This window comes from Triticum dicoccoides, chromosome 2A (genome assembly GCF_002162155.2).
Source record: "Triticum dicoccoides isolate Atlit2015 ecotype Zavitan chromosome 2A, WEW_v2.0, whole genome shotgun sequence".
NCBI classification, from domain to species: domain Eukaryota; kingdom Viridiplantae; phylum Streptophyta; class Magnoliopsida; order Poales; family Poaceae; genus Triticum; species Triticum dicoccoides.
This window is the reverse complement of record NC_041382.1, coordinates 769,393,231-769,418,326: the sequence shown is the minus strand read 5'-3', so window position 1 is coordinate 769,418,326 and position 25,096 is coordinate 769,393,231. Positions and strand designations below refer to the sequence as shown.

Sequence of the window (25,096 nt, the reverse complement as noted above, 5' to 3'; positions counted from 1 at the left end):
CAGTGCGCCTGTGGGCGCGCGGCGACGAGCGCTGATGGAGGGGGAGATGGCTCTAGGAGGACGGCAACGACGCGGTAAAACGGTGAGACATGCTCAAGACCGCGAAGACGACGAGAGGGAGAGGTGCCCGAACAAGAAACCATCCAGCTCGCGTCAATGGCATGCCAGAGCTCGTGATCACTGCGTGCACTGGTTCACACAGTGCCACACGGCCGGCCAACCAATGTCTGGGGGTTTGACCTTCCAGGGTAGGTTGCAACTGCGGTGGTAGTTCTGTGAGAATCGCTTTGTTTAAATGGTAATCTACCTCTGAAGTTTACTGCAGTAAACTTGAACGTGTACTGTTAATCCGCGGTAACTTGGTTGGGTCCAACAGGTTTGTCTGGGGTGATTAGCTTAGGAAGGACTATAATCCTGAAGGTTTTGGAGCATAATAGAACACAAACCAATATAGTTGCTTTGTAACTCACATTATGGTCCAGAAACTAGATTAGGATGATGCACTCACATGAAGCATCAACTTGAGCTGAAATTTGGCATGGCTTAGGGATCTGGACATAGTAAGATGCTCTAAAAGTTTCATACCAATTGGATTCACCAAAATGGTACTTGTTTCACACACATCAACTCTGACCAGAAATTTGCAAGAATTTTGGAGAAATATTGGCTAAGTGAAATGGTGCCAAATTTGGTGGAGAGAGGTTATTTGGGTAGGAGAAGAATCTGGTATTTTCTCAAAATTAATGAAGCAATATAAAATGCACTTGCGTCACAACCTGAAAATATTGCCAGAATCAAAGATTTGGTCCTGTGCTCACATAGAGGATTGGATGGAGCTGAACTTTAGAGGAGGCTAATTATATGAGCACATGAAGAGGCATGAAAATTTTCAACTCATTTGGATAAGTCTAGCTAGTACTTCCTTCACAATGCCTTCTGTCTCGCAGAAAGTTTGAAAAATCACTGAGGAAGATTGGCTAGGCAAATAAAGTTGAATTTTGTCATGAGGCAATTATTTGGACATAAAATAATGCCCAGCAAGTTTGGGGGCAAACAAGATTGGATAGGTGGCACTTCCTTCACAGAAAGACACACTGGACAGAAATGAAGATTAATTATTGGGGGATTATTCTTGGGCTAGGACAGGAAAGTTTGGGAATATTTTAGAAATATATGACCCAAATAAATTATGAGAATTAATTGAGATTTTTGGGAGTGACAGAAATATAGGTTGCTTCACAACCTAGGGCAGACAGGGTTATTCCTTTAATAGAAAAAGGATTTTTCCTTAGAAAAAGAAATTAGGGTTTGGTCAAGTAGTGGAGTGACATGACTTGGCAAGGTTTTGAGAATGATGAGCCACTTGGGAGGGGGAATGAGGATGATTTCCCAGGTGGCAAGGTCACAGAACCACTCCGAAGAGAAAAACAAAGCAAAAACCAATTAAATTAAAAGAAAAATAAAAGGGCCAAAATCCAGGCTGTTACAATCAATTGCTCGACAGTAATTTGTTCACCCACCGTAATAATTATGCTATCTTGAGAGAAGCCACTAGTGAAACCTATGGCCCCCGGGTCTATTCTCTATCATATAAGTTTCCGATCTATTTTATTTTGCGTTCTTTACTTTCAATCTTTATCATAAAAAATACCAAAAATATTATCTTATCATCTCTATCAGATCTCACTTTTGCAAGTGGCCGTGAAGGGATTGACAACTCCTTTATCGCGTTGATTGCAAGATTTTTATTTGTTTGTGTAGGTATGAGGGACTTGTGTGTGGCCTCCTACTGAATTGATGCCTTGGTTCTCAAAAACTAAGGGAAATACTTACACTACTTTGCTGCATCACCCTTTTCTCTTCAAGGAAAAACCAAACATGATAACTTACAAACAACACCCATGCTAAGTTCATATTGAGGGGAAAAGTTATTGAAAACATACCCGGGAACTTGTTTGTAAATAGGTTGGTAAATTACGCACTGCATACATGGTAACTACAAACAACACCCATGGTAAGTTTGTTCTGAGGAAACTTTTTGGTTGAAAACATACTCTGGCAACTTCCGTGTAAATACGATGATAACTTATTTATCGCAAAACTGATAACTTGTGTAAGAACGCGATGATAATTTTGACCCGAGGGGGTGTGAAAAGATTCCTGGGGGATGTTTTCTTTGTTATTTGAAAAAACACCAGTGGTAATTATGTGCGTAGCATGGTAAAGACGCAAAGCAGAGACCAGATAGTTTACGTAGAAACACCATGGTAATTTCGACTCGGGTGGGGAAAAAGTTACTGAAACACTTCCGGTAACTTTTGTGTTAAAAACATAGTATTTTTTATGCACCTTAGAGATTATAAATTACATACAAACACCCGCGATAACTTTGAATGGTTGGATTGTTCTTAAACACGCCCATTTTTTTCAAATAGCTTGATAATAGCAAACTTGATAACTTACCTACAAACATCGAGATAACTTTGACCTAGTGCAAAAAAAGTTGTTGAAACACACCCTGGTAATATTTTTCGTAAATAATTTTACACATAAAGTGCAACATTAATGATACGCTGAATATTTTTCAAATAAAATCACCTTTCTATGTACTAAGACGGTAGTTCACAGGATTAAAATGGTTGATTTCCATCTAATTAACAGCAAATCTGGCATGGCTTGTTGTTTACTGGGCTTAGTATTCGTGCTCGACCTATACACAAGACCAAGGATCGAGCGGAATCACTAATTGGGGAGTACTCCTTGCAAAGATCATTACTATGTCCCCATGTTGTGACAAGTGGCACGCTGCTTGTGCGCCACTTGTCGCAACCTGAGAGTTTTTTTAGATGCATTTATTCAAAATGTTTTATATCTAAAACCGTGCTTCCATATCTCAAACCATTTTCACCATTGGATTCCCCGCGTCGAGATATTCAAAACTAGATCCAATGTTAATAGATTTTGACGAAATTGTTGTCACGAAAAAATCGGACAGAAAAACCTATCCGGGAGCACAGTTTTTCCCTTTCCGAAAGAGGCACATTTGCGCCTCTCCCGAAATCACAACCGTGCCTCTCGCGGAAGAAAAACCGTGCCTCTCGCAAAAGAAAAAAATAGAAAACATTTTTTCTGTTTCCGACATGCAAGGCCGTGCCTCTCGCGAAAACATAACCGTGCCTCTCGCGGAAACACAATCGTGCCTCTCGTGGAAGCAAAACCGTGCCTCTCGCAGATGAAAAAAATAATAGAAAATGTGTTTTTTTTGTTTTCGAGAGGTACACATAGTCGTGCCTCTCGCAGAAGCAAAACTATTCCTCTCGCGGAAGAAAAATAAATAGAAAACATGTTTTTTTCATTTCTGAGAGGCATGGCCGTGCCTCTCGCGAAAGCAAAATCGTGTCTCTCGCGGAAGATAAAAAAAGAAAACATGTTTTGTTTTTCATTTCCGAGAGGCATGGTTGTGTCTCTCGCATAAGCAAAACCGTGCATCTCGGAAGAAAAAAACAAAACACGTTTTTTCGCGCAATTTTTTCTTTTTTGTTTCAAAAGCTAAGGAAGACCGGTGGAAAACTGTTCAAAAAGCAGGAAACGCGTGCGAGAAAATAAAAAAATCCGAAGGGAGCGACCAGAGCACGACACGTGGCGGCTGCTGAGAGCGCCCCACTTGGCGCGCTCTTAGCCCACCTACAAGTGATCGTTGCGAGGCTCCCGAAGGAGCGCTCATCAGCTAGATCGAGTCCCACTTGAGGCTCCTTTCTTTTTGTCGTGGAAAAAAATCAGATGAACCGAGGGATAGAGTAGAGATAACACGACTCGAGCTAGAGATAACACGACTCGAGCAATCGAGGTGGAACGCTCAGTCGTTTGGATCCTTGACATTCTGCCAAACATTTAGTAGTTAGTCCAAATCTTCAAAACTAGATTCCATGTTGATAGGTCTTGATGAACTTTTTTTCACGAAAACAATCGGACGAAAAAACCTATCCGGGAGCATAATTTTTTTCCTTTCCGAAAAAGGCACGGTCGTGCCTCTCCCGAAAGCACAACCGTGTCTCTCGCGGAAGAAAAACCGTGCCTCCCGCTGATGGAAAAAAACAAAAAACATATTTTTTTTCTGTTTCGAGAGACACGGTCGTGCCTCTCGCGAAAACGCAATCGTGCCTCTCGTGGAAGCAAAACCTGCCTCTCGTGAAAGAAAAAAACGAAAAACGCGTTTATTTTTCCGTTTTCGAGAGGCACGCCTCCTGCTCTCCTACCTTCATTAGATACTTTCTCTTATCCTTCTCCCAAAAGGGAGGATGGATTGTAACTAAGAGCATCTCCAGTAGACCCCGTATAAAGCTGCGACCCGCAAAATAACCGCCAAAATATGGGTCAGCGTGGAAAATGCTGCCCGGCCAGACCCTACAAACGCGTCCGACCGTAATTTTTTTGAGGGGCATGGCAAAATCCCATCCCCAACCCGCGAAGACGCATGTTTCCGCCTCGCCCCTACGGTGCCCTGTATCCCAGGAAAGCGGTTGGCGGGAGGGACATTTCAGCCCGCGCCCTTTCCCCACCCCCTTCCGTCACCGCCCGCCATTGGTTCTGCCCATCCACCGCCGGCGATTTCGGCCAAATCTGCGGGCGGAATCACGCCGTAGGGGCGCCCCTACCCTGATCCACCAAGCCACTGCATTGGCTCCCCGGATCCGCCGATCCGAACCGCCCCTAGTCACCGTCGTCGCACGGGATCCACCGCCCCCGAGCCGGCCCTAGTCGCCGTCGCCGCATGGGATCCACCGCCCCTCGAGCCGCCCCTAGTCGCCATCGCCGCCTCGGGATCCACCGCCCCCGAGCAGTCGGTGAGTTTGTACTTGTGCTTGTGCCGAGCGGTATGCATAGCTGCTTAACGCGGCGCGCGTATTTGTGATTTTAGATGGAATTGAGCCCGTGCGAGAAGTTTTTGCTCGACGATTCATCTAATTCGGACGACTCGGATGTTGAGACGTTACTTGTCAACTACCGCCAACAGACGTTGGTGACGGCCCTTGCCGTCAAGGAGCACGAAGATGAGAACCAAAAGAGGCAGCGAGGATCGACCGTCGGTCGTCTTTGCACTCGAAATTGCCATCTTTGGAACGAGATGTTGATGCAAGACTACTTCACGGAGAATCCAACATATCCGCCGCACCTCTTCCGGAGAAGGTACCGAATGCGCCGATCCCTCTTTGTGAAAATTGTTCAAGCTTGCGAGGTCAATTGTTAGTATTTTACTCAAAGAAGAAATGCCGCGGGCTTGAAGGGATTTAGTGCATATCAAAAAATCTCGGCAGCTATGCGGGTAATTGCATACGGCATTTCGGCTGACTATGCCGATGAGTACCTTCGCATTGGTGAAGATACTATAATTCAGTCAGTGTGTAGGTTTGCCAAAGTGATCATCCGTGTCTTTGATCCTGAATATCTTCGGGCACCCAACAAGGAAGACACAAAAAAATTGATGGCATCTAATGATAGAAGAGGTTGGCCTGGCATGCTAGGAAGCATAGATTGTATGCATTGGACTTGGAAAAAATGCCCAAAAGCATGGCAGGGAATGTATTATGGCAAGTCTCGTGATGCAACAATTGTGCTAGAGGCCGTAGCATCCGAGGATTTATGGATTTGGCATTGCTTTTTTGGTATGCCGGGTACTCTCAGTGATATCAATGTGTTGCAACGGTCTCATTTGTTTGCTATGCTTGCTAGTGGTGATGCCCCTGCTTGCAACTACACTATCAATGGGCATGAATACACGAAGGGGTACTACCTTTGCAGATGGTATATACCCTCCTTGGTGCACATTTGTCAAGAGCATCAAACACCCCCAAACTAGAAAACAATGTGAATTCGCAAGGATACAAGAGGCAGCCCAAAAAAAATTGAAAGAGCATTCGGGGTTTTGCAATCTAGGTTTGCCATTGTTCGTGGTCCTGCTCGTTTTTGAGACAAAGCGATACTTAAAAACATCATGACATGCTGTGTTATTCTTCACAATATGATTATCAAAGATGAAAGAGGCATGAACTTGGAGTTCTTCTACGATAATGTGGGTAGCTGTGTCAAACCAGCTAGAGACCCTAACCGCATTAGAGCTTTTCTTCAGACCTACAAGGAGATTGAAAATGCAAACACTCACTTTCAGCTTCAGGAGGATCTCATTGAGTTTTGCAGGTCGGCGATATACGGGGTCTGCTAGAGATGCTCTAAACTATGCAAATACTCTATCTTATTATATTATTTATTTCACAGTAGGTGGTTCTCGAACTGTTTACGGTAAAAAAAACCATGCCTCTCACAGAAGAAAAACCATACCTCTCACGAAAGGAAAAAAACAGAAAACGCTTTTTTTCCCGTTTCCGAGAGGCATGGCTATGCCTCTCCCATAAGCAAAACCGTGCATCTCGCGAAATAAAAATAAAAACAAAATCACGTTTTTTGTGATTTTTTTCAAATTTTTTGGGTACAAAAGCTAAGGAAGACCGATGCAAAACCAAAGAGTGGAAAATACCCGAAAAAAATCGTTTCAAAAGCCGAATACACGTGCAAAAAAAAATCTGAAGGGAGTGTCCAGAGCATGACACGTGGCGACGGCTGAGAGCGCACCACTTGGCCCACTCTCAGCACACCTGCAAGTGATCGTTGCGAGGCTCCCGAAGGATCGCTCGTCAGCTAGATCGAGTCCCATTTGAGGCTCCTTTCTTTTTGTCGTGGAAAAAATCAGATGAATCAAGGGATAGGGTAGAGATAACACGACTCGAGCGATCGAGGCGCCACGCTCGATCCAGTCGACTCAAGCAATCGAGGTGGAACGCTCAGTCGTTCGGATCCTTGGCAATCTACCAAACATTTAGTAGTTAGTCCAGAATATATATATCGTGAACAAAAAAATGTTAATTAAGCATTGGGAAAAATGGTGAACGTGTATAGGAAAATTGTTGATCATGTATTAAAAACTGATGATTTTTTTGATAATGTATATAAGAATGTTTCTCAAGCATTTTAAATAAAATATTGAACATGTATTTGAAAAATGCTCATCAAGCATTTGGAAAAAATTAAATGTGTACTGAAAAAATGTTGACCAGGTATTAAAAAACCATAAATATTGCATTTGAAGAATCTTAATCAAGCATTTAAAGAATGTTACTTGTGCATAGAAAAATGTTGACCATGTGTTATTAATCTTGTACTTCAAAAATGTTGAAAATGTGTATAGAAAACATGCTGATCATGTATTAAAAAAATTGTACTCCCTCCTTCCCATAATATAATAGCTTTTTTCAAAAATGCTCTTATATTATGGGACAGAGGGAGTAATCTTGTATTTGAAAAATGTTAAACAAACATTTGAATTTTTTTAATCAATCATTTGAAAAAATATAAAAAATGTGTATAGAGAAATGTTGACCATGTATTAAAAAAATTAAGCTCGTATTTGATAAATGTTAAAATTGTATTCAAAAAATGTTCTTGATGTATACGAAAAATGTAGAATGAAAACGAAAATAAAGAAAAGAAAAAGAATTAGTAATTCTAATCTTGTATTTGGAAAATGTTAGAAAAGCATTTGAAAAATATTAATCAATCATTTGAAAAATGTTCAAACAATGTTGACCATGTATTCATAAAATGTTAAACTCATATTTAAAAAAGGACTATGATATTTGGCACATGTGTGCCATATAAGCAAAACTGCCACACCTCTACTTCTTTCACTTTAAAGTACCACATGACCCCCCTTCCTTCGACCCTACATTCTCCCGAACGACCTTACAGGCTCGCCCGAGAAACCTGCTTCTCCCGCACATCTCGCGTGCCCGCCCTCGAGAAAATTGTCACTTCTTCACGTCTACCACATGATAAAAAAATATTGCGCATGTGGGATTCAAACCCACACCTTCTTGGCACCAAAACGCGCCACCACAACAACCTCACCCTTAGTATTTGTTGCTCAAACTAAAGAAACTAATCGTTTTGATCCCTTTTTTTACAGTTGTGTTACTACAAAAAAGTACAGAAAATTACCACGATTTTCCCTCAGGACAAAGTTACCATGGTATTCGCATGCAAGTTATCAGGCCTGTGTTGCGTAAGTTACCGTGCTATTTACATAGAACTTACCAGGTAATATGTTTCAACAACTACACCCCTTTCAAAGTTACCATTGTGTTATAAGGTCTTCGATGTGTAAAATGCCGTGCACATAAGTTATCAGGGTATGTGTACATCAACCTCGTCCCGGTCAAAGTTACCATGGGGAATTGTACATGAGTTACCGGGTCTACAGTTCGTATATTATCATGGTACTTACACCTAAAAACCTGGGTGCGTTTCGGTAACTTTTTCCATCGGTAAAAAATTACCACGATATTTTTGCGTAACTTATCACGCCTATAGCGGGTCAAAGTGGGTCGTTTTTCTGGGCCAACCCATGAGCATGTGTGCCTCCTCATGACACTAAACATTATGTGGCTTTTCCGTGGCACATCATGTGTTGTGTTCATCTAAGAGGCCCCGCGAGGCGAATGTATGTTTTTAACAACTTGTTTTCCTTTGGTAAAAAGTTACCATCATGTTTATATTGTAAGTTATCAGTTATGCGGTGCTTATATTATCATGTTATTCACACAAAAATTATCGGGGATGTTTTGAACAACTTTTTCCCGGGACAAAAGGTTACCATGGTGATTCTAGGTAACCTATCAAGCCCGCAGTGCTTAAAATATCATGCTATTTACACAAAAATTATCAGGGGTATGTTTCAGCAAACTCCCCCCCCCCCACAGGTCAAAAACTTATCATGGTGTTTAGTTATCGCGGTGCATATGTTTTCATGCTATTTACACATGAAAATACCAGAGGAGGGAGGTATAGTACCGTGTTATGTACACAGAAGATACCGGAGTATCTTAAAAAAATCTTCCCTATGGTCAAAGTTACCATGGTGTTTCTATCTCAGTTATCAGATGTGCGCTGTGTATATTACCATCTGTTTACACATAAATTATCTGGTTTCTTTTCACATTTTTCTTCCCCAATGGTTAAAGTTACCATGATGTTTGTATCTAAATTATCAGGTCTATGGCGTGAATGTTATCGTGCTATTTACAGAAATTACCGGGGGCCGGGGTTCAACAAATTTCTTCCCAATGATCAAAGTTACCATGATGCTTTCACCAAAGTTATCACGCCTTCAATGCTTATGACCATGCTACTTACACATAATGTACCGCGTGGTATACAAAAGTTATCATGTTGGTGGTGCGTCATTTATCGTGGTGGTGATGGAGAATTTACCACGGGAAAAGTTTATGTGCCAGGTTTGATAGGTGAAACAAAAGCTTTTCAGTGCTAAAATATGAAGGCAAAACATGTCCAAAACAATATTTTCCTTAGATTGCTCAACAATGAGTGTCATAGGCGAGATGGTTAGGTCCCTTTGTTGATTACTTGTAGACCAGAGATCAATTCCCAATTCAAGCATTACTTTTGCCCAAAAATCTGGAAGGCGTGTGGGGCCGTAACTGGTGATTGAAAGGAAGGAAATCAGGAGGGCGAGAAAGGAAGGAGATCGCGGGCATGCGGGAAAGGAAGGAGATCGCGTGGCGTGCAAGAAAGGAAAGAGGAGATCACGAGGACATGCGGAAAAGGAAGGAGATCCGGGAGGGCGATGCGTGTGGCAGTTTTGCAATCTGCCACACGGTTGCCACTTACATATCTCGTTTAAAAAATGTTAAAACATGTATTTGAAAATATTCTTGACGTATACAAAAAGTGTAGAATTAAAAAAATAAAAGCAAAAAAAATGAAAAATGAAAAAGAAACCCAAAAAAGAAAACAAAAAATGAAAACCAAAGAAACAAATGTTGGAAAAATAAAACCAATGAAACAAAAGAATGAGAAAACAATAAAAATCAATAAAGAGACAAAGAATAACAAAAAACGTTGGAAACCAAGAAAGAAACAAAAAATTGAAAGATAAATAGAAGAAAAATAGTAAGAATAAAAATCCTAAAAAAATGAAAAACAGAAATAAAAACCTAAAGAAAAACACAAAAAACGGGAGAAGAAATAAGAAAACCAAACGAAAAAGAAACAGACAAAAAAGGAAAAAAAAAGCCCGGAGAAAGCCGAATATAGATGAAGCAAAAAAGAAAAAAAGAAGAAGAGAAAAACAGTAAAACTGAGAAACTGAGAAAAACCAGTGGAAATATAGCTAGCACCGCAGGTATCAAATACCTGCGAGCCACCTTTTTATTCGCTTATTATTACCATTTTAGTGTTGGCGAGGAGGCCGGTTCAGTTGCCTGCGTGAGTCGCTATTAGCAGCTTACATCTCGCTTAAGGCGAGAAATAGCTCTCGAGTTAACCGTTGCTCGAAGCGCCGAATAGGAAACACCTGCTGCGACGGTTCAGGTACGAGCAATCGTGGGCCTGGCAACGCGACCGATTTGGGACAGCAGTCGGTCGACCGATCGTGTAGTACCTTTACCTCTTTTTTCGCCTCCCTCTTTCCCCTTCCCCTGCCCTCCCTGCTCTCGCTCCTTGTATTCCTCCCAACGCGACGCGGCGGATCTACCTACAGCTGCCGCCGTCGCCGTGCCGATTCTACCTTAGCCTCAATCCAACCTCTCGGCGGCGCGCACCGCCGCCGGCGAAACAATCGCCGCCGCCATCGCCGTTCCCCTTTCTTCCTCGGCCGCCGGCCGCCGGGACATCCAGCTGCCCCGTCCAGTGTTTGGCCATTGGGTCTCCTTCCATACTTCCTTCCTCTGAGCCTGAGGTACGCGCAGCTAGGTCGTTTCTTCTCATGCACCACAGCTTCAATACTCTTTGTTGTTGGACTTAAATCTATCGATCAATCCCGCTAGGTCGGACATACATCTAGATCCGCCGCCCCTGTATTTGTATTACCATGGAGACTGTACATGAATCATGGCGGTGGCACGACGGCTACTGCTTGCACGGTTCCATCTCGGAGTAACAGGACCTAATCGCCTCCGGGTTCCAATTCGTGTTCTAGTCGGACCTCCTCCGCCCTCCCTTCCAGTAAAGACGGCAGCTTTGCCTCATGACATCCACGGTTCAGAGCTTATTATTATCGTCCATGGAGCAGAATAATGTGCGTAAGCTCTTGCTAGCTTCTCTTCTTTTGGGGTTTCAATTCAAATCAAATACGTATTCACGTATGATCTTGTTTTGTCGCAGAAGCCACAAGACGAAGATAGGCTGGGTGCCCTGACTGACGACATCCTGCTCTCCATCTTGGGGAGTGTGGACCTTGCGACGGCCGCAAGGACCAGCGCTCTGTCGACGCGCTGGAGGAGCCTGCCATGGCTGCTCCCCGACCTTAACCTCCATGTTAGGGATTTCCTGCCCGCCCCATGCCCAGATTACCCTGTTGCTGCTGGGCAGCAGATATATTTTTATTCTCAAATACCAGCGCAACACATAGATGAAGCAATGGCATCACTGACAAGAGCTGCTAGGAGTTTCTTGCGCATCAAAGGCAGCAGCAGAGTCTCCAGAATGTCCCTTGAGATCTACCTGATTGGCAATTACTCGCATGATATTGGCCCGCTGGTCCGTGACGCCATTGACAACGGCATGATAAAAGAACTGGACCTCACCATTGCGGACGACAAGGATTACGATTGCAAAGATGGAGACATGCTACGGAAAGCACGGGACGTGGACGGGTTCTTCAGCGCCTATCCTAATATACTTCCTTGCCTCACAAGGCTCCAGCTTTACAACCTGCGCTTTGCTGAGGGGGATATACATAACGTCTTATTTGATTGCTGCAAGCAGCTGCAGCACCTTAGTCTGGAACACTGTGATGTCGGCGACTGCTCGGTGTGGCAGGTAGACTCGCCGAATTCGGTTCTCAGGGTTCTTGAAGTCCGCTATTCCTACTTGAAGAGGCTTGAGGTGCTCTGCCTTCCCAAACTAGAGCTGCTCAGTTGGGAGGCGTGGATGCACTCGGAGGCCCCCTTGCATTTTGGTTATGTCCCGTCCCTTAAGGAGTTATTCCTTGTGTGTGGTGCAGACCTTGAGCACTCAGGGTTTAGTTTAAGCCAGCTTTTAGATGGTGCCACAGAAATTCATACCCTGACCTTAAATTTCCAAGGAGAAAAGGTAATTTCGTACTATTTCAGTATAGATTGTGCGGCGTGCTTCTAATTTCATCACTGGGAATTTTGAAGTTACAGGGTTAATTAGGAACGTATGCTCTTTTTTATTTTTTTGCTGTTTCATGTCTTGATCAAGATATTTGCTTACCTTTATTATTGCTAGGAATGTTTTGTTGATTTCTTCCTTGATTTGTCTGTTGACCAGCTTTGGATCCTGCCGGAAAGCAAGCAACTCCGGGCCGCATTCAGCAACCTAAGGAAGCTGTCTATTCATGGCATATATGTTGAGTTTGACCTGTTATGGACAATAAATCTCCTTGAAGCTGCTCCAAGTGTTGAGATATTTGATATTGAGGTACTAATTTTACTTATTCCTTTCTCTCGATTGTTAGTTGAATAGATTTATGTATTTCCTTCCTGGTTATTGATATCATCGCTTGATAGATTTCAGAATAGAATCTCCTGGGAATACTAGCTACTATATGTACTTTATGTAATTATTAGGTCTTGGTTCTTGGATACAGGTGTTTGAACATCCATGTCTGATTGGGAGCGTGTTGGCATTCAAAGAGTGAAACCTTCTTGGAAGGTGGCTGGGTTCACAAGCTGTAACAAGTGGAAACTCAGAGAGCTTCATGTGACCAACTTTAGTCCCCTCATGGAGCAACATATGTTATTTGTACGTGAGGTGATGGATCGAGCACCAAACTTGAAAACTGTTATTTTGAAAGAAGATAATGAGCCATGCAAGGATTGCGAGGCAATGGACGCACTGCCTAATCTGGTAGGAGGCTTGTTTCCAAGGACCAAAAATGAGCAAGAAACAATAGCCCAGCAACTTAGGGACAACATGGTTGGCTCGTCCTCGCTGAAGATAATTTTCAAAAGTATTGTTTCAGCGGTGGTATTCTGAACTTGGATGTACGTTGATTGCAAGTGCAAGTAGTAAGCGAGAATGTAGTATACAGGCTTTCTATTGTGGGGTTTGCTCTATTTTTTCTAATGTTTAAATTTAGCGTTTATGTAAACGCTAATGCACCAACATTAGCAGTTGCATCAATTCATTTTTAGGCGAGGCGGTTCCAGCAAGTTTGAATTATCTAGGACACCAGCTCATTTATTATTATTATCTAGTACATGGAAAACCTAAGAGTTGATGAATTGGTGTGACAATAAGCTGTTAGAATAATGCAGCATTATGTTAATGAAATAACATTGGAATGGAATTTTTGTTGTTGCAGCGTGTGGGATAATGAAAACCATCTTGTATCCTTTGCTAATGTTGAGCAACTGTAATGTCCATTTCAGTAGCTCAGCACTCAACAGTGGCATAAACCCAACAAGCACAAATTTCAGTTTCTTCCTTACTTTGAGCGAAATGTCTTTGACAAACACAAATTTTACGTTTCCTGTCTTTGACAGTATGTATGTGCGTGACAAGTGTGCATGCAACTCAGCAATTTTTAAAAAATAATCTGCCATTTTTTTTGAACAAAAATAACTTTATTCCTCATATAATAGCCATGTCATTTACAATATGTGGAAGAATAAAGTCAGGGGGATTGGAGTCCCAAAATAAATTGGAGCACCCGATATTTGAAGCTAGAATAAGGCCATACCGAATAGCCTTTATCTCTGCCGAAACCACTGATGCTACATGAACCATAGGCCATGTTGCCGCTGCGATAAAATTACTCCGGTCATTTCTCGGCACAGCTCCGCAAGCTCCTGCCAAGGTCTCCGCCTGAAATGATGTGAAAATTAATGTAATCTGCCATTTTTTTAGTTGAGGATAAGAAATGTTGTTAGCAGAGTAACTTGATTTTAAAAATTGACGGCGCTAGGCGTTGACTAGCTGAAGCGCTCGTTGAATCGGTCGCCTCCGACATTGGATCCATGTGTAACGGACGCCCTAGATGGCTCACTGTGACCCGAGGCTTGGGAACATGACTCGTGTCAAAACTTGTCGGCGTCCCAAACATTTTCTAACTGTTTGCTATTTGCCCTATGTTGCCACTGCAACATAGTGCAGTGCCGCCCTTATAGCACCCAGTGGTCATCGTATAGCACTCCCGGAGCCCTCTCACGCTAGTCATAGTGGGGAGTAACTTAGAGTAGTAACATACATATGTATGGTAACATAGGTGTCTTCATTTATTACTTTGTAGACTCATTTTGCATTGGAAACCGCTATGTGATGGTAACATATTATGTTACTCTATTTGCCTCTCTCCTCATTAACTACTTGCCACCTCACCATTTTTGCTTATGTGGCATCTATGTTACTACCTATGTTACTCCCACTACGACCAGCCTCACTGTGTGGGGGCAACTTACTGTTGGACTTCTTGTAACTGAATCTAGCGTCCGTTTCTGAACCTTTCGTATGGTGTAGTACACCAACGATCGGTCTCCTCTGTAACGCCATAATGGGGGCTCTTCCCATCTATATCAACACGCAACCAGGACCTGAGAAGGTATCCCGTTTCCTGCAATTCCACATGGAATCAGAGCCACCTCTTCCGAGGTCTAGCGATCTGATCTAGCCAAACACACACACCAAAAACCTGATCGCTGGTCAAGATCATCGATCGATTCCCTCCCTCCTTCCCCATGGTGACCTCCTCTTCAACACTGGCGGCGCTTCTGGGATCTCCTCCCTCGGAGAAACTCTCTCGGGAAAATCACATCTACTGGAAGATGCAGGTTCTTCCTGCCTTTTGCGGTGCTCGAGTCATGGGGCTACTTGATGGTTCCGATTCAGCACCTGCAAAAACATTGGAGGTTGAGGCTGAAAGCACGAGGACCACTGTGTCGAATCCGGCCTACGAAGCCTGGATTGAGAGGGATCAACAAGTCGTGAGCTATCTCACAAAATCAATAAGTAAGGATGTTCTTGCTCAATTTTTTGCGTTAGAACATGCTGCTGAAATCTGGGCTGCAATTGAAGCCTCATTTGCCTCACAATCCAAGGCACGCATCAATATGTTGCGTGGAAAACTTGTGAATACAAAGAAGCGTGATATGCCTGCAGATAAATATATTGCTTTGATGAAAAGTTTTGCTTCAGAACTTGCTGCAGCTGGTCGGCTAATTGATGATGATGAACTGAAGGAGTATATCCTTGGTGGTCTTAATGGAGAATATAACTCTGTGGTTGCCTCTATTAACGCTGTTCCTACCACCACTCTTGCTGATGTTTGTGCACAGCTTACGGCATATGATTACAGGCAGCAAATGCTTGCCGAGTCAGATCAAACCGTTGGGGGTTTTCAATCTTCCGCCAATGCTGCTACACGAGGACGTTCCTTCAATAATAATTATCGGCAAAAATCTCGTGGTGGATATGGGAAATACCGTGGTCGTCCGCAGCAGACACATCCAACACATGGTCGTAATCCACAAAGAGGTGGTCATGGTCGTGGTCGTGGCCATGGTCGCATACCTTCTCCTCGCCAGGATATTACATGTCAGATATGCAAAAAATATGGGCACCCATCACGTGATTGTTGGTGGAGGTATTCTGACAATGGTGATGATGATGACTCTCACTCGGATGACAAGGGTGCACATCTTGAAGTGGATACAAACTGGTATGTTGCTACAGGAGCAACAAATCACATCACCGGAGAATTACACAAATTGACCACTCGGGAAAATTACAGTGGACGTGATCAAGTCCATACGGCAAATGGAAATGGTATGGCAATGACACGTGTTGGTCATTCTACTTTGCACACCCCTCATAATTCTCTTTCTCTTAACAATATTTTGCATGTTCCTAGTGCATCCAAAAAATCTTTTATCTTCTCATCAACTTGCCTTAGACAACAATATTTTTCTTGAAATTCATCCTTTCTTCTTTTTGATCAAGGATCAGGTCACGAGGGACAGACTGTTTAAAGGTCCTTGCCATGGTGGTCTCTACCCGATTATGCCCTTCTTCACGAGGTCTCCCAAGTGTGCCTTCATCACCATCAAACCCACTTCATCCATATGGCATAATCATCTAGGGCATCCATCCTATTTTATTGTTCAACAAGTACTTCGGAAGAATAAACTCCCTTATGATCCACAAATAAATCCTTATGTATGCGATCCATGTCAGCAAGCTAAAAGCCATTAGTTTCCCTATCCCATCTCTACTAGTGTGTCTACTGTTCCATTGGAACAAATATTCTCTGATGTATGGGGTCCTGCTCCAGCTTCTGTTGGGAAACACTTATATTATGTGAGCTTTATTGATGATTTTAGCAAATTTACTTGGATATATTTGCTTAAGAAGCGTTCTGATGTTTATCAGGTATTTCTTAATTTCCAACAACTTGTTGAACAGAAATTTGGTCGAAAAATAATTACCATGCAAACTGATTGGGGTGGTGAATACAAAAAACTCAATGCCTTCTTCCAAAAAGTTGGCATTACACATCATGTGTCTTGTCCTCACGCCCATCAACAAAATGGTTCAGTTGAACGTAAACATCGGCACATTGTTGAGGTTGGCCTTGCCTTACTTTCTCATGCATGAATGCCTCTTAAATTTTGGGATGAAGCCTTTCTCACCGCCACATATCTCATTAATTTGCTCCCTACCAAGATACTCAATCACATGAGTCCTACGGAAGTACTACTCCATGTCAAACCCAACTATGAATCTCTTCGTGTGTTTGGTGTGCATGTTGGCCAAACCTTCGCCCTTATAACAAACAAAAACTCTCATTTCGCTCCAAGCGATGTGTTTTCTTAGGCTACAGTCCTCGACATAAAGGGGTCAAATGTCTTGATATATCCAGTGGTCGTGTCTACATCTCACGTGATGTTGTGTTTGATGAGAATGTTTTTCCCTTTGCTCTTCTTCATCCTAATGCTGGTTCACGTCTTCGTGAGGAAATCCTTTTATTACCTCATAACAGTCCATCCGATAATGAGGGGGTGCACACTAATAATGACCACATGTTTGTTGTTCCTATTGTTGCTAACCATCCACAGGTCACAATGTCTGAGGCATCCGCTGATACAAATACAGAAGAAACCAGTGAGGAAAATACAGGAAATGATCAAACAAACTCAGAAATTGACAAAGAGTTGGGTGCATCTAGCATTTTTCAGCCTCCTGACGATCCTCATGATGATTCTGCTCTGGATTCTGCCTCAGATCAGGAGCAAACATTCTCCCTGCAGTAGACTGGTGTGTCTAGCGATGCCACGTCGCGTCACCCGGCATCCAATGCGCCGACTGCGCCCCGCTCGCCCATGTGTTCCTCTGCGCGCGAATCAAGTGTCTCCATGTCATCAGACAGGACACCTCAGGGTTCTCCCTCCTCCGGATCTTCTACATCACGTGGTGGCCACACTGCTACACCCGGATCCCTTGCTCCAAGCCGATCTGATTCAGTGTCTGACAACAGCAGCCCAACAGGATCTTTTGCGCCACCGAGCCCTGCAACGCCTCTTGTTGCTACACAAGATCTTCCTATTGCTGCTCACACCCGTCTACAAAAAAGGTATACGCCAACCAAGAAATTTTACCGATGGTACTGTTCGTTATGGAATGCTTACTGTTACAGGAGTACCACAAAATCTTTCTGAGGCAATTCGTGATAAAAATTGGCATCATGCTATGAAAGAAGAATATCAGGCACTTATGCATAACAAAACTTGGCACCTTGTACCCCCTAGTTCTAACAAGAACTTGATTGATTGCAAATGGGTCTACCGCATCAATAAAAAGTCAGATGGTAGTTGACAGGTATAAAGCCCGCCTTGTTGCAAAAGGTTTCAAAGAACGTTATGGTATTGACTATGAGGAAACTTTTAGTCCTATTGTCAAAGCAGCTACTATATGTCTTGTGTTGGCTATTTCAATCTCTCGTGGTTGGAGCTTACGACAGCTAGACGTGAAGAACACGTTCTTACATGGTGTTCTGGAAGAGGAAGTCTATATGGAACAACCTCCTGGTTTTGAAGATCCTCGAGCTCCACATCATGTTTGCAGACTTGACAAAGCTCTCTATGGTTTAAAACAAGCTCCTCGTGCATGGTACTCTCGGCTTAGCTCTAAACTTCACAGTCTTGGCTTTATATCATCCAAAGCAGATACATCCTTGTTTCTCTACAACAAGTCAGGCATCACTATTTTTATGTTGATATATGTGGATGATATTATTGTGACCAGTTCCTCAGACCAGGCAATCTCTGCTCTACTAAAAGATTTAAGCCAAGATTTTTCTCTCAAAGATATAGATGATCTTCACTTCTTTTTGGGCATGGAAGTTAAGAAAGTTCATGGTACATTGGTCTTAACACAAGAAAAATATGCCGCTGACTTGCTTAATAGAGTGGGCATGAATAATTGTACACCATGTCCTACACCATTATCTTCTTCAGAAAAATTGTCACTTACAGATGGCACACCTCTTGGTCCTGATGATACTACACACTATAGAAGTATTATTGGTGCTTTGCAATATTTAACCCTCACACGGCCTGATCTATCTTTTCAGTCAATAAAGTTTGTTAATTTCTTCATGCACCTACAACAACTCATTGGACAGCAGCCAAAAGAATTTTGAGATATGTTAAGGGTACCTTGTCAGTTGGCCTCAAATTTGAAAAGGCCCCTTCTATTCTTCTTAGTGCCTTCTCTGATGCGGATTGGGCAGGATGTCTTGATGACCGACGCTCTACAGGTGGTTTTGCTATATTTTTTGGTCCTAACCTCATTTCTTGGAGTGCTCGCAAGCAAGCAACAGTATCTCGATCTAGTACTGAAGCAGAATATAAAGCTCTGGCTAATGCCACCACTGAGCTAATTTGGGTGGAGGCCTTACTCAAAGAACTTGGTGTTCCCCTCAAAGAAAGACCTTGTCTGTCGTGCGACAACCTTGGTGCTACATACTTGTCTGCAAATCCAATATTTCATGCCCGCACCAAACACATTGAGATTGATTTTCATTTTTTCCGTGAGAGGGTTGCCAACAAATTGCTAGATATTCGTTTTATCTCTAGCAAAGATCAAATTGTAGATGGTTTTACCAAGGCGTTACCTGTTCCGCAACTTTATGAGTTTAGGCGTAATCTAAACCTTTCCAAAGTTTAGATTAAGGGGGGTGTTGGACTTCTTGTAACTAAACCTAGCGTCCGTTTCTGAACCTTTCGTATGGTGTAGTACACCAACGACCGGTCTCCTCTGTAACGCCACGATGGGGGATCTTCCCATCTATATTAACACGCATCTGAGACCTGAGAAGGTATCTCGTTTCCTGCAATTCCACACTTACAACGCTCGACGGCGGCCCCCTTGCAACACCTCACATCCGGTCTCCCTACACTCCGTTTGCTGCTCGCAGGATATATCTCGGTAGAGGGATGACCCGAGAAGGTAGGAGAGCTGCGTGGAGAGGGTTGGGATGTTGTGCGTGGCAACAATGTGGGACGGGGAAGCACAATTGGAGCTCCATGTCAGGAACAGCGGCAACGGCGTTCAGGGCCCCGTGTGTGTTGAACCAGTGGATGTCGGGGGCGTGGGGAAAGAGAATGGCAGCCAAAGAGGATAAGGAGGGTTGATTGTTTTCTTCGCCAACAGAAAGGGCACGTGGCAGGCACTTGTGGTAGCGGATCTCTGTAGAGGGATGGGTTGAGGTGGTAGGAGAGACGCGGGGAGAGGGTTGGGGTGCGGTGCATGGAAACAAGGTGGAGTGGGGCAACGTGATTAGAGCTCCATGTCGAGAACGTCGGCGTGGCATAGATCTCGGTGTGTGATGAATCGATGGGTGTGGGAGGCATGGATAAAGAGAACGCTGAGTGAAGAGGATGATTGCTTGTTTTCTTTGCCAATAGAAAAGGGCACGAGGCAGGCGTTTGTGGTAGCGGATGGGTTGAGGTGGTAGGAGACGCGGGGAGAGGGTTGGGGTGTGGTGCATGGAAACAAGGTGGAATGGGGCAACGTGTTTGGAGCTCCATGTCGGGAACGTCAGCCCGGGACTCCGAACAAACTTCGGTCATCAAATCACATAACTCATAATACAAATTGTCATCAAACATTAAGCGTGCGGACCCTACGGGTTCGAGAACTATGTAGACATGACCAAGACACATCTCCGGTCAATAACCAATAGCAAAACCTGGATGCTCATATTGGCTCCTACATATTATACGAAGATCTTCATCGATCAAACCGCATAACAACATACGTTGTTCCCTTTGTCATCGGTATGTGATACGACTCCAACGTATCTATAATTTTTGATTGTTCCATGCTATTATATTATCCATCGTAGATGTTTTATATGCATTTGTATGCTGTTTTATACGATTTTTGGGACTAACCAATTAACCTAGAGCCCAGTACCAGTTTCTGTTTTTTCCTTGTTTTTGAGTTTTACCGAAAAGGAATACCAAACGGAGTCCAATTGACGTGCCAATTTTAGATGATTTTTTATGTACCAAAAGAAGCCCCCGGAGTAAAAGAGTTGGGCCAGAAGAGTCCCGGGCCATCCACGAGGATGGAGGGCACGCCCCCCTATCTCATGGATGACTCGGAGACCCCCCTGACGTGAGACCGACGCCAAAAATTCCTATAAATACAGAAACCCCTAGAAAGAGACCTAGATTGGGAGTTCCGCTACTGCAAGCCTCTATAGCCACCAAAAACCAATCGGGACCCTGTTCCGGCACCCTGCCGGAGGGGGAATCCATCATCGGTGGCCATCTTCATCATCCCGGCGCTCTCCATGACGAGGAAGGAGTAGTTCACTCTCGGGGCTGAGGTTATGTACTAGTAGCTATGTATTTGATCTCTCTCTCTCTCTCTCTCTCTCTCTCTCTCTCGTGTTCTTGATGTGGCACGATCTTTATGTATCGCGAGCTTTGCTATTATAGTTGGATCTTATGATGTTTCTCCCCCTCTACTCTTTTGTAATGGATTGAGTTTTCCCTTTGAAGTTATCTTATCGGATTGAGTCTTTAAGGATTTGAGAACACTTGATGTATGTCTTGCATGTGCTTATCTGTGGTGACAATGGGATATTCACGTGATCTACTTGATGTATGTTTTGGTGATCAACTTGCGGGTTCAGTGACCTTGTGAACTTATGCATAGGGGTTGGCACACGTTTTCGTCTTGACTCTCCGGTAGAAACTTTGGGGCACTCTTTGAAGTTCTTTGTGTTGGTTGAATAGATGAATCTGAGATTGTGTGATGCATATCGTATAATCATACCCACGGATATTTGAGGTGACATTGGAGTATCTAGGTGACATTAGGGTTTTGGTTGATTTGTGTCTTAAGGAGTTATTCTAGTACGAACTCTAGGATAGATCGAACGGAAAGAATAGCTTCATGTTATTTTACTACGGACTCTTGAATAGATCGATCAGAAAGGATAACTTTGAGGTGGTTTCGTACCCTACAATAATCTCTTCGTTTGTTCTTCGCTATTAGTGACTTTGGAGTGACTCTTTGTTGCATGTTGAGGGATAGTTATATGATCCAGTTATGTTATTATTGTTGAGAGAACTTGCACAAGTGAAAGTATGAACCCTAGGCCTTGTTTCGAAGCATTGCAATACCGTTTACACTCACTTTTACCACTTGTTACCTTGCTTTTTTATATTTTCAATTTACAAAAACCTATATCTACCATCCATATTGCACTTGTATCACCATCTCTTCGCCGAACTAGTGCACCTATACAATTTACCATTGTATTGGGTGTGTTGGGGACACAAGAGATTCTTTGTTATTTGGTTGCAGGGTTGCTTGAGAGAGACCATCTTCATCCTACGCCTCCCACGGATTGATAAACCTTAGGTCATCCACTTGAGGGAAATTTGCTACTGTCCTACAAACCTCTGCACTTGGAGGCCCAACAACGTCTACAAGAAGAAGGTTGTGTAGTAGACATCAGTATGTTACTTGCCTGAGATTCGATCGTCGGTATTATCATACCTAGTTCAATCTCATTACCGGCAAGTCCCTTTACTCGTTCCGTAATGCATCATCTCGCAGCTAACTCATTAGTCACATTGCTTGCAAGGCTTATAGTGATGTGCATTACCTAGAGGTCCCAGAGATACCTCTCCGATACACGGAGTGACAAATCCTAATCTTGATCTATGCCAACTCAACTAACACCTTCAGATACACCTGTAGAGCATCTTTATAATCACCCAGTTACGTTGTGAAGTTTGATAGCACACAAGGTGTTCCTCCGGTATTCGGGAGTTGCATAATCTCATAGTCTAAGGAACATGTATAAGTCATGAAGAAAGTAGTAGCAATGAAACTGTAACGATCATAATTCTAAGCTAATGAATGGGTATTGTCCATCACATCATTCTCCTAATGATGTGATCTCGTTCATCAAATGATAACACATGTCTATGGTTAGGAAACATAACCATCTTTGATAAACGAGCTAGTCAAGTAGAGGCATACTAGGGACACTTATGTTTTGTCTATGTATTCACACATGTACTAAGTTTCCGGTTAATACAATTCTAGCATGAATAATAAACATTTATCATGATATAAGGAAATAAATAATAAATTTATTATTGCCTCTAGGGCATATTTCCTTCAGTCTCCCACTTGCACTAGAGTCAATAATCTTGATCACATCACCATGTGATTAACACCAATAGTTCACATCACCATGTGGCCAACACCCAAAGGGTTTACTAGAATCAATAATCTAGTTCACATCGCTATGTGATTAACACCCAAAGAGTACTTAGGCGTGATCATGTTTTGCTTGTGAGAGAAGTATAGTCAACGGGTCTGCCATATTCAGATCCGTATGTATTTTGCAAATTTCTATGTCTACAATGCTCTGCACAGAGCTACTTTAGCTAATTGCTCCCACTTTCAATATGTATCCAGATTGAGACTTAGACTCATCTAGATCAGTGTCAAAGCTTGCATCGACGTAACACTTTACGACGAACCTTTTTTGTCATTCCATAATCGAGAAACATATCATTATTCCACTAAGGATAATTTTGACCATTGTCTAGTGATCCACTCCTGGATCACTATTGTACCCTCTTGCCAAACTTATGGTGAGGTACACAATAGGTCTGGTACACAACATAGCATACTTTATAGAACCTATGACTGAGGCATAGGGAATGACTTTCATTCTCTTTCTATTTTCTGTCGTGGTCGGGGTTTGAGTCTTACTCAACTTCACACCTTGCAACACAGGCAAGAACTCCTTCTTTGACTGTTCCATTTTGAACTACTTCAAAATCTTGTCAAGGTATGTACTCATTGAAAAATCTTATCAAGCGTCTTGGTCTATCTCTACAGATCTTGATGCTCAATGTGTAAGTAGCTTCACCGAGGTCTTTCTTTGAAAAACTCCTTTCAAACACTCCTTTATGCTTTCCAGAAAATTCTACATCATTTACGATCAACAATATGTCACTCACATATACTTATCAGAAAGGCTGTAGTGCTCCCACTCACTTTCTTGTAAATACAGGCTTCACTGCAAGTCTGTATAAAACTATATGCTTTGATCAACTCATCAAAGCGTATATTCCAACTCCGAGATGCTTGCACCAGTCCATAGATGGATCGCTGGAGCTTGCACACTTTGTTAGCACCTTTAGGATTGAGAAAACCTTTTGGTTGCATCTTATACAACTCTTCTTTTAATAAATCCATTAAGGAATACAGTTTTAACGTCCATTTGCCAGATTTCATACAATGTGGCAATTGCTAACGTTATTCAGACGTACTTTAAGCATCGATACGAGGGAGAAAATCTCATCATAGTCAACACCTTGAACTTGTCGAAAACCTTTTGCGACAATTCGAGCTTTGTAGATAGTAACACTACTATCAGCGTCCGTCTTCCTCTTGAAGATCCATTTACTCTCAATGGCTTGCCGATCATCGGGCAAGTCAATCAAAGTCCATACTTTGTTCTCATACATGGATCCTATCTTAGATTTCATGGCCTCAAGCCATTTCATGGAATCTGGGCTCATCATCGCTTGCTCATAGTTCGTAGGTTCGTCATGGTCTAGTAACATGACTTCCAGAACAGGATTACCCTACCACTCTGGTGTGGAACATACTCTGGTTGACCTACGAGATTTGGTAGTAACTTGATCCGAAGTTTCATGATCATCATCATTAACTTCCTCACTAATTGGTGTAGGCATCACTGGAACTGATTTCTGTGATGAACTACTTTCCAATTCGGAAGAAGGTACAATTACCTCATCAAGTTCTACTTTCCTCCCACTCACTTCTTTCGAGAGAAACTCCTTCTCTAGAAAGGATCCATTCTTAGCAACGAATATCTTGCCTTTGGATCTATGATAGAAGGTGTACCGAACAGTCTCCTTTGGGTATCCTATGAAGACACATTTCTCCGATTTGGGTTCGAGCTTATCAGGTTGAAGCATTTTCACATAAGCATCGCAGCCCCAAACTTTAAGAAACGACAACTTAGGTTTCTTGCTAAACCACGGTTCATACGGTGTCGTCTCAATGGATTTAGATGCTGCCCTATTTAAGGTGAATGCAGCTGTCTCCAATGCATAACCGCAAAACGATAGTGGTAAATCGGTAAGAGACATCATAGATTGTACTATATCTAATAAATTACGGTCACGATGTTCGGACACACCATTACGCTGTGGTGTTCCGGGTGGCGTGAGTTGCGAAACTATTCCGCACTGTTTTAAATGAAGACCAAACTCGTAAGTCAAATATTCTCCTCCACGATCAGATCGTAGAAATTTTATTTTCTTGTTACGATGATTTTCCACTTCACTCTGAAATTCTTTGAACTTTTCAAAAGTTTTAGACTTATGTTTCATCAAGTAGATATATCCATATCTGCTCAAATCATCTGTGAAGGTCAGAAAATAACGATACCCGCCGTGAGCCTCAACAGTCATCGGACCGCATACATCAGTAT

General features: G+C 42.7%; 1 protein-coding gene and 1 pseudogene across 2 annotated transcripts; both read left to right on the top strand.

The window, feature by feature from the left end:
- The first annotated feature begins 10,524 nt into the window (after positions 1-10,524).
- Positions 10,525-13,392, top strand: LOC119357158 (F-box protein At4g22280-like). 2 transcript variants are annotated; one of them, XM_037624145.1, is made up of 5 exons: positions 10,525-10,807; positions 10,896-11,146; positions 11,233-11,889; positions 12,364-12,513; positions 12,683-13,392. In XM_037624145.1, exons 2-5 carry the CDS (start codon positions 11,096-11,098, stop codon positions 12,731-12,733), a joined length of 909 nt encoding a protein of 302 aa, XP_037480042.1. In that variant the 5' UTR covers positions 10,525-10,807; positions 10,896-11,095; the 3' UTR covers positions 12,734-13,392. The 2 variants fall into 2 exon arrangements, with proteins under 2 accessions (XP_037480042.1, XP_037480041.1); XM_037624144.1 differs by having other exon boundaries at positions 11,233-12,162.
- Positions 13,393-15,248: 1,856 nt separating this feature from the next.
- On the top strand, positions 15,249-15,364 carry LOC119359946 (annotated as a pseudogene).
- Positions 15,365-25,096: the final 9,732 nt, after the last annotated feature.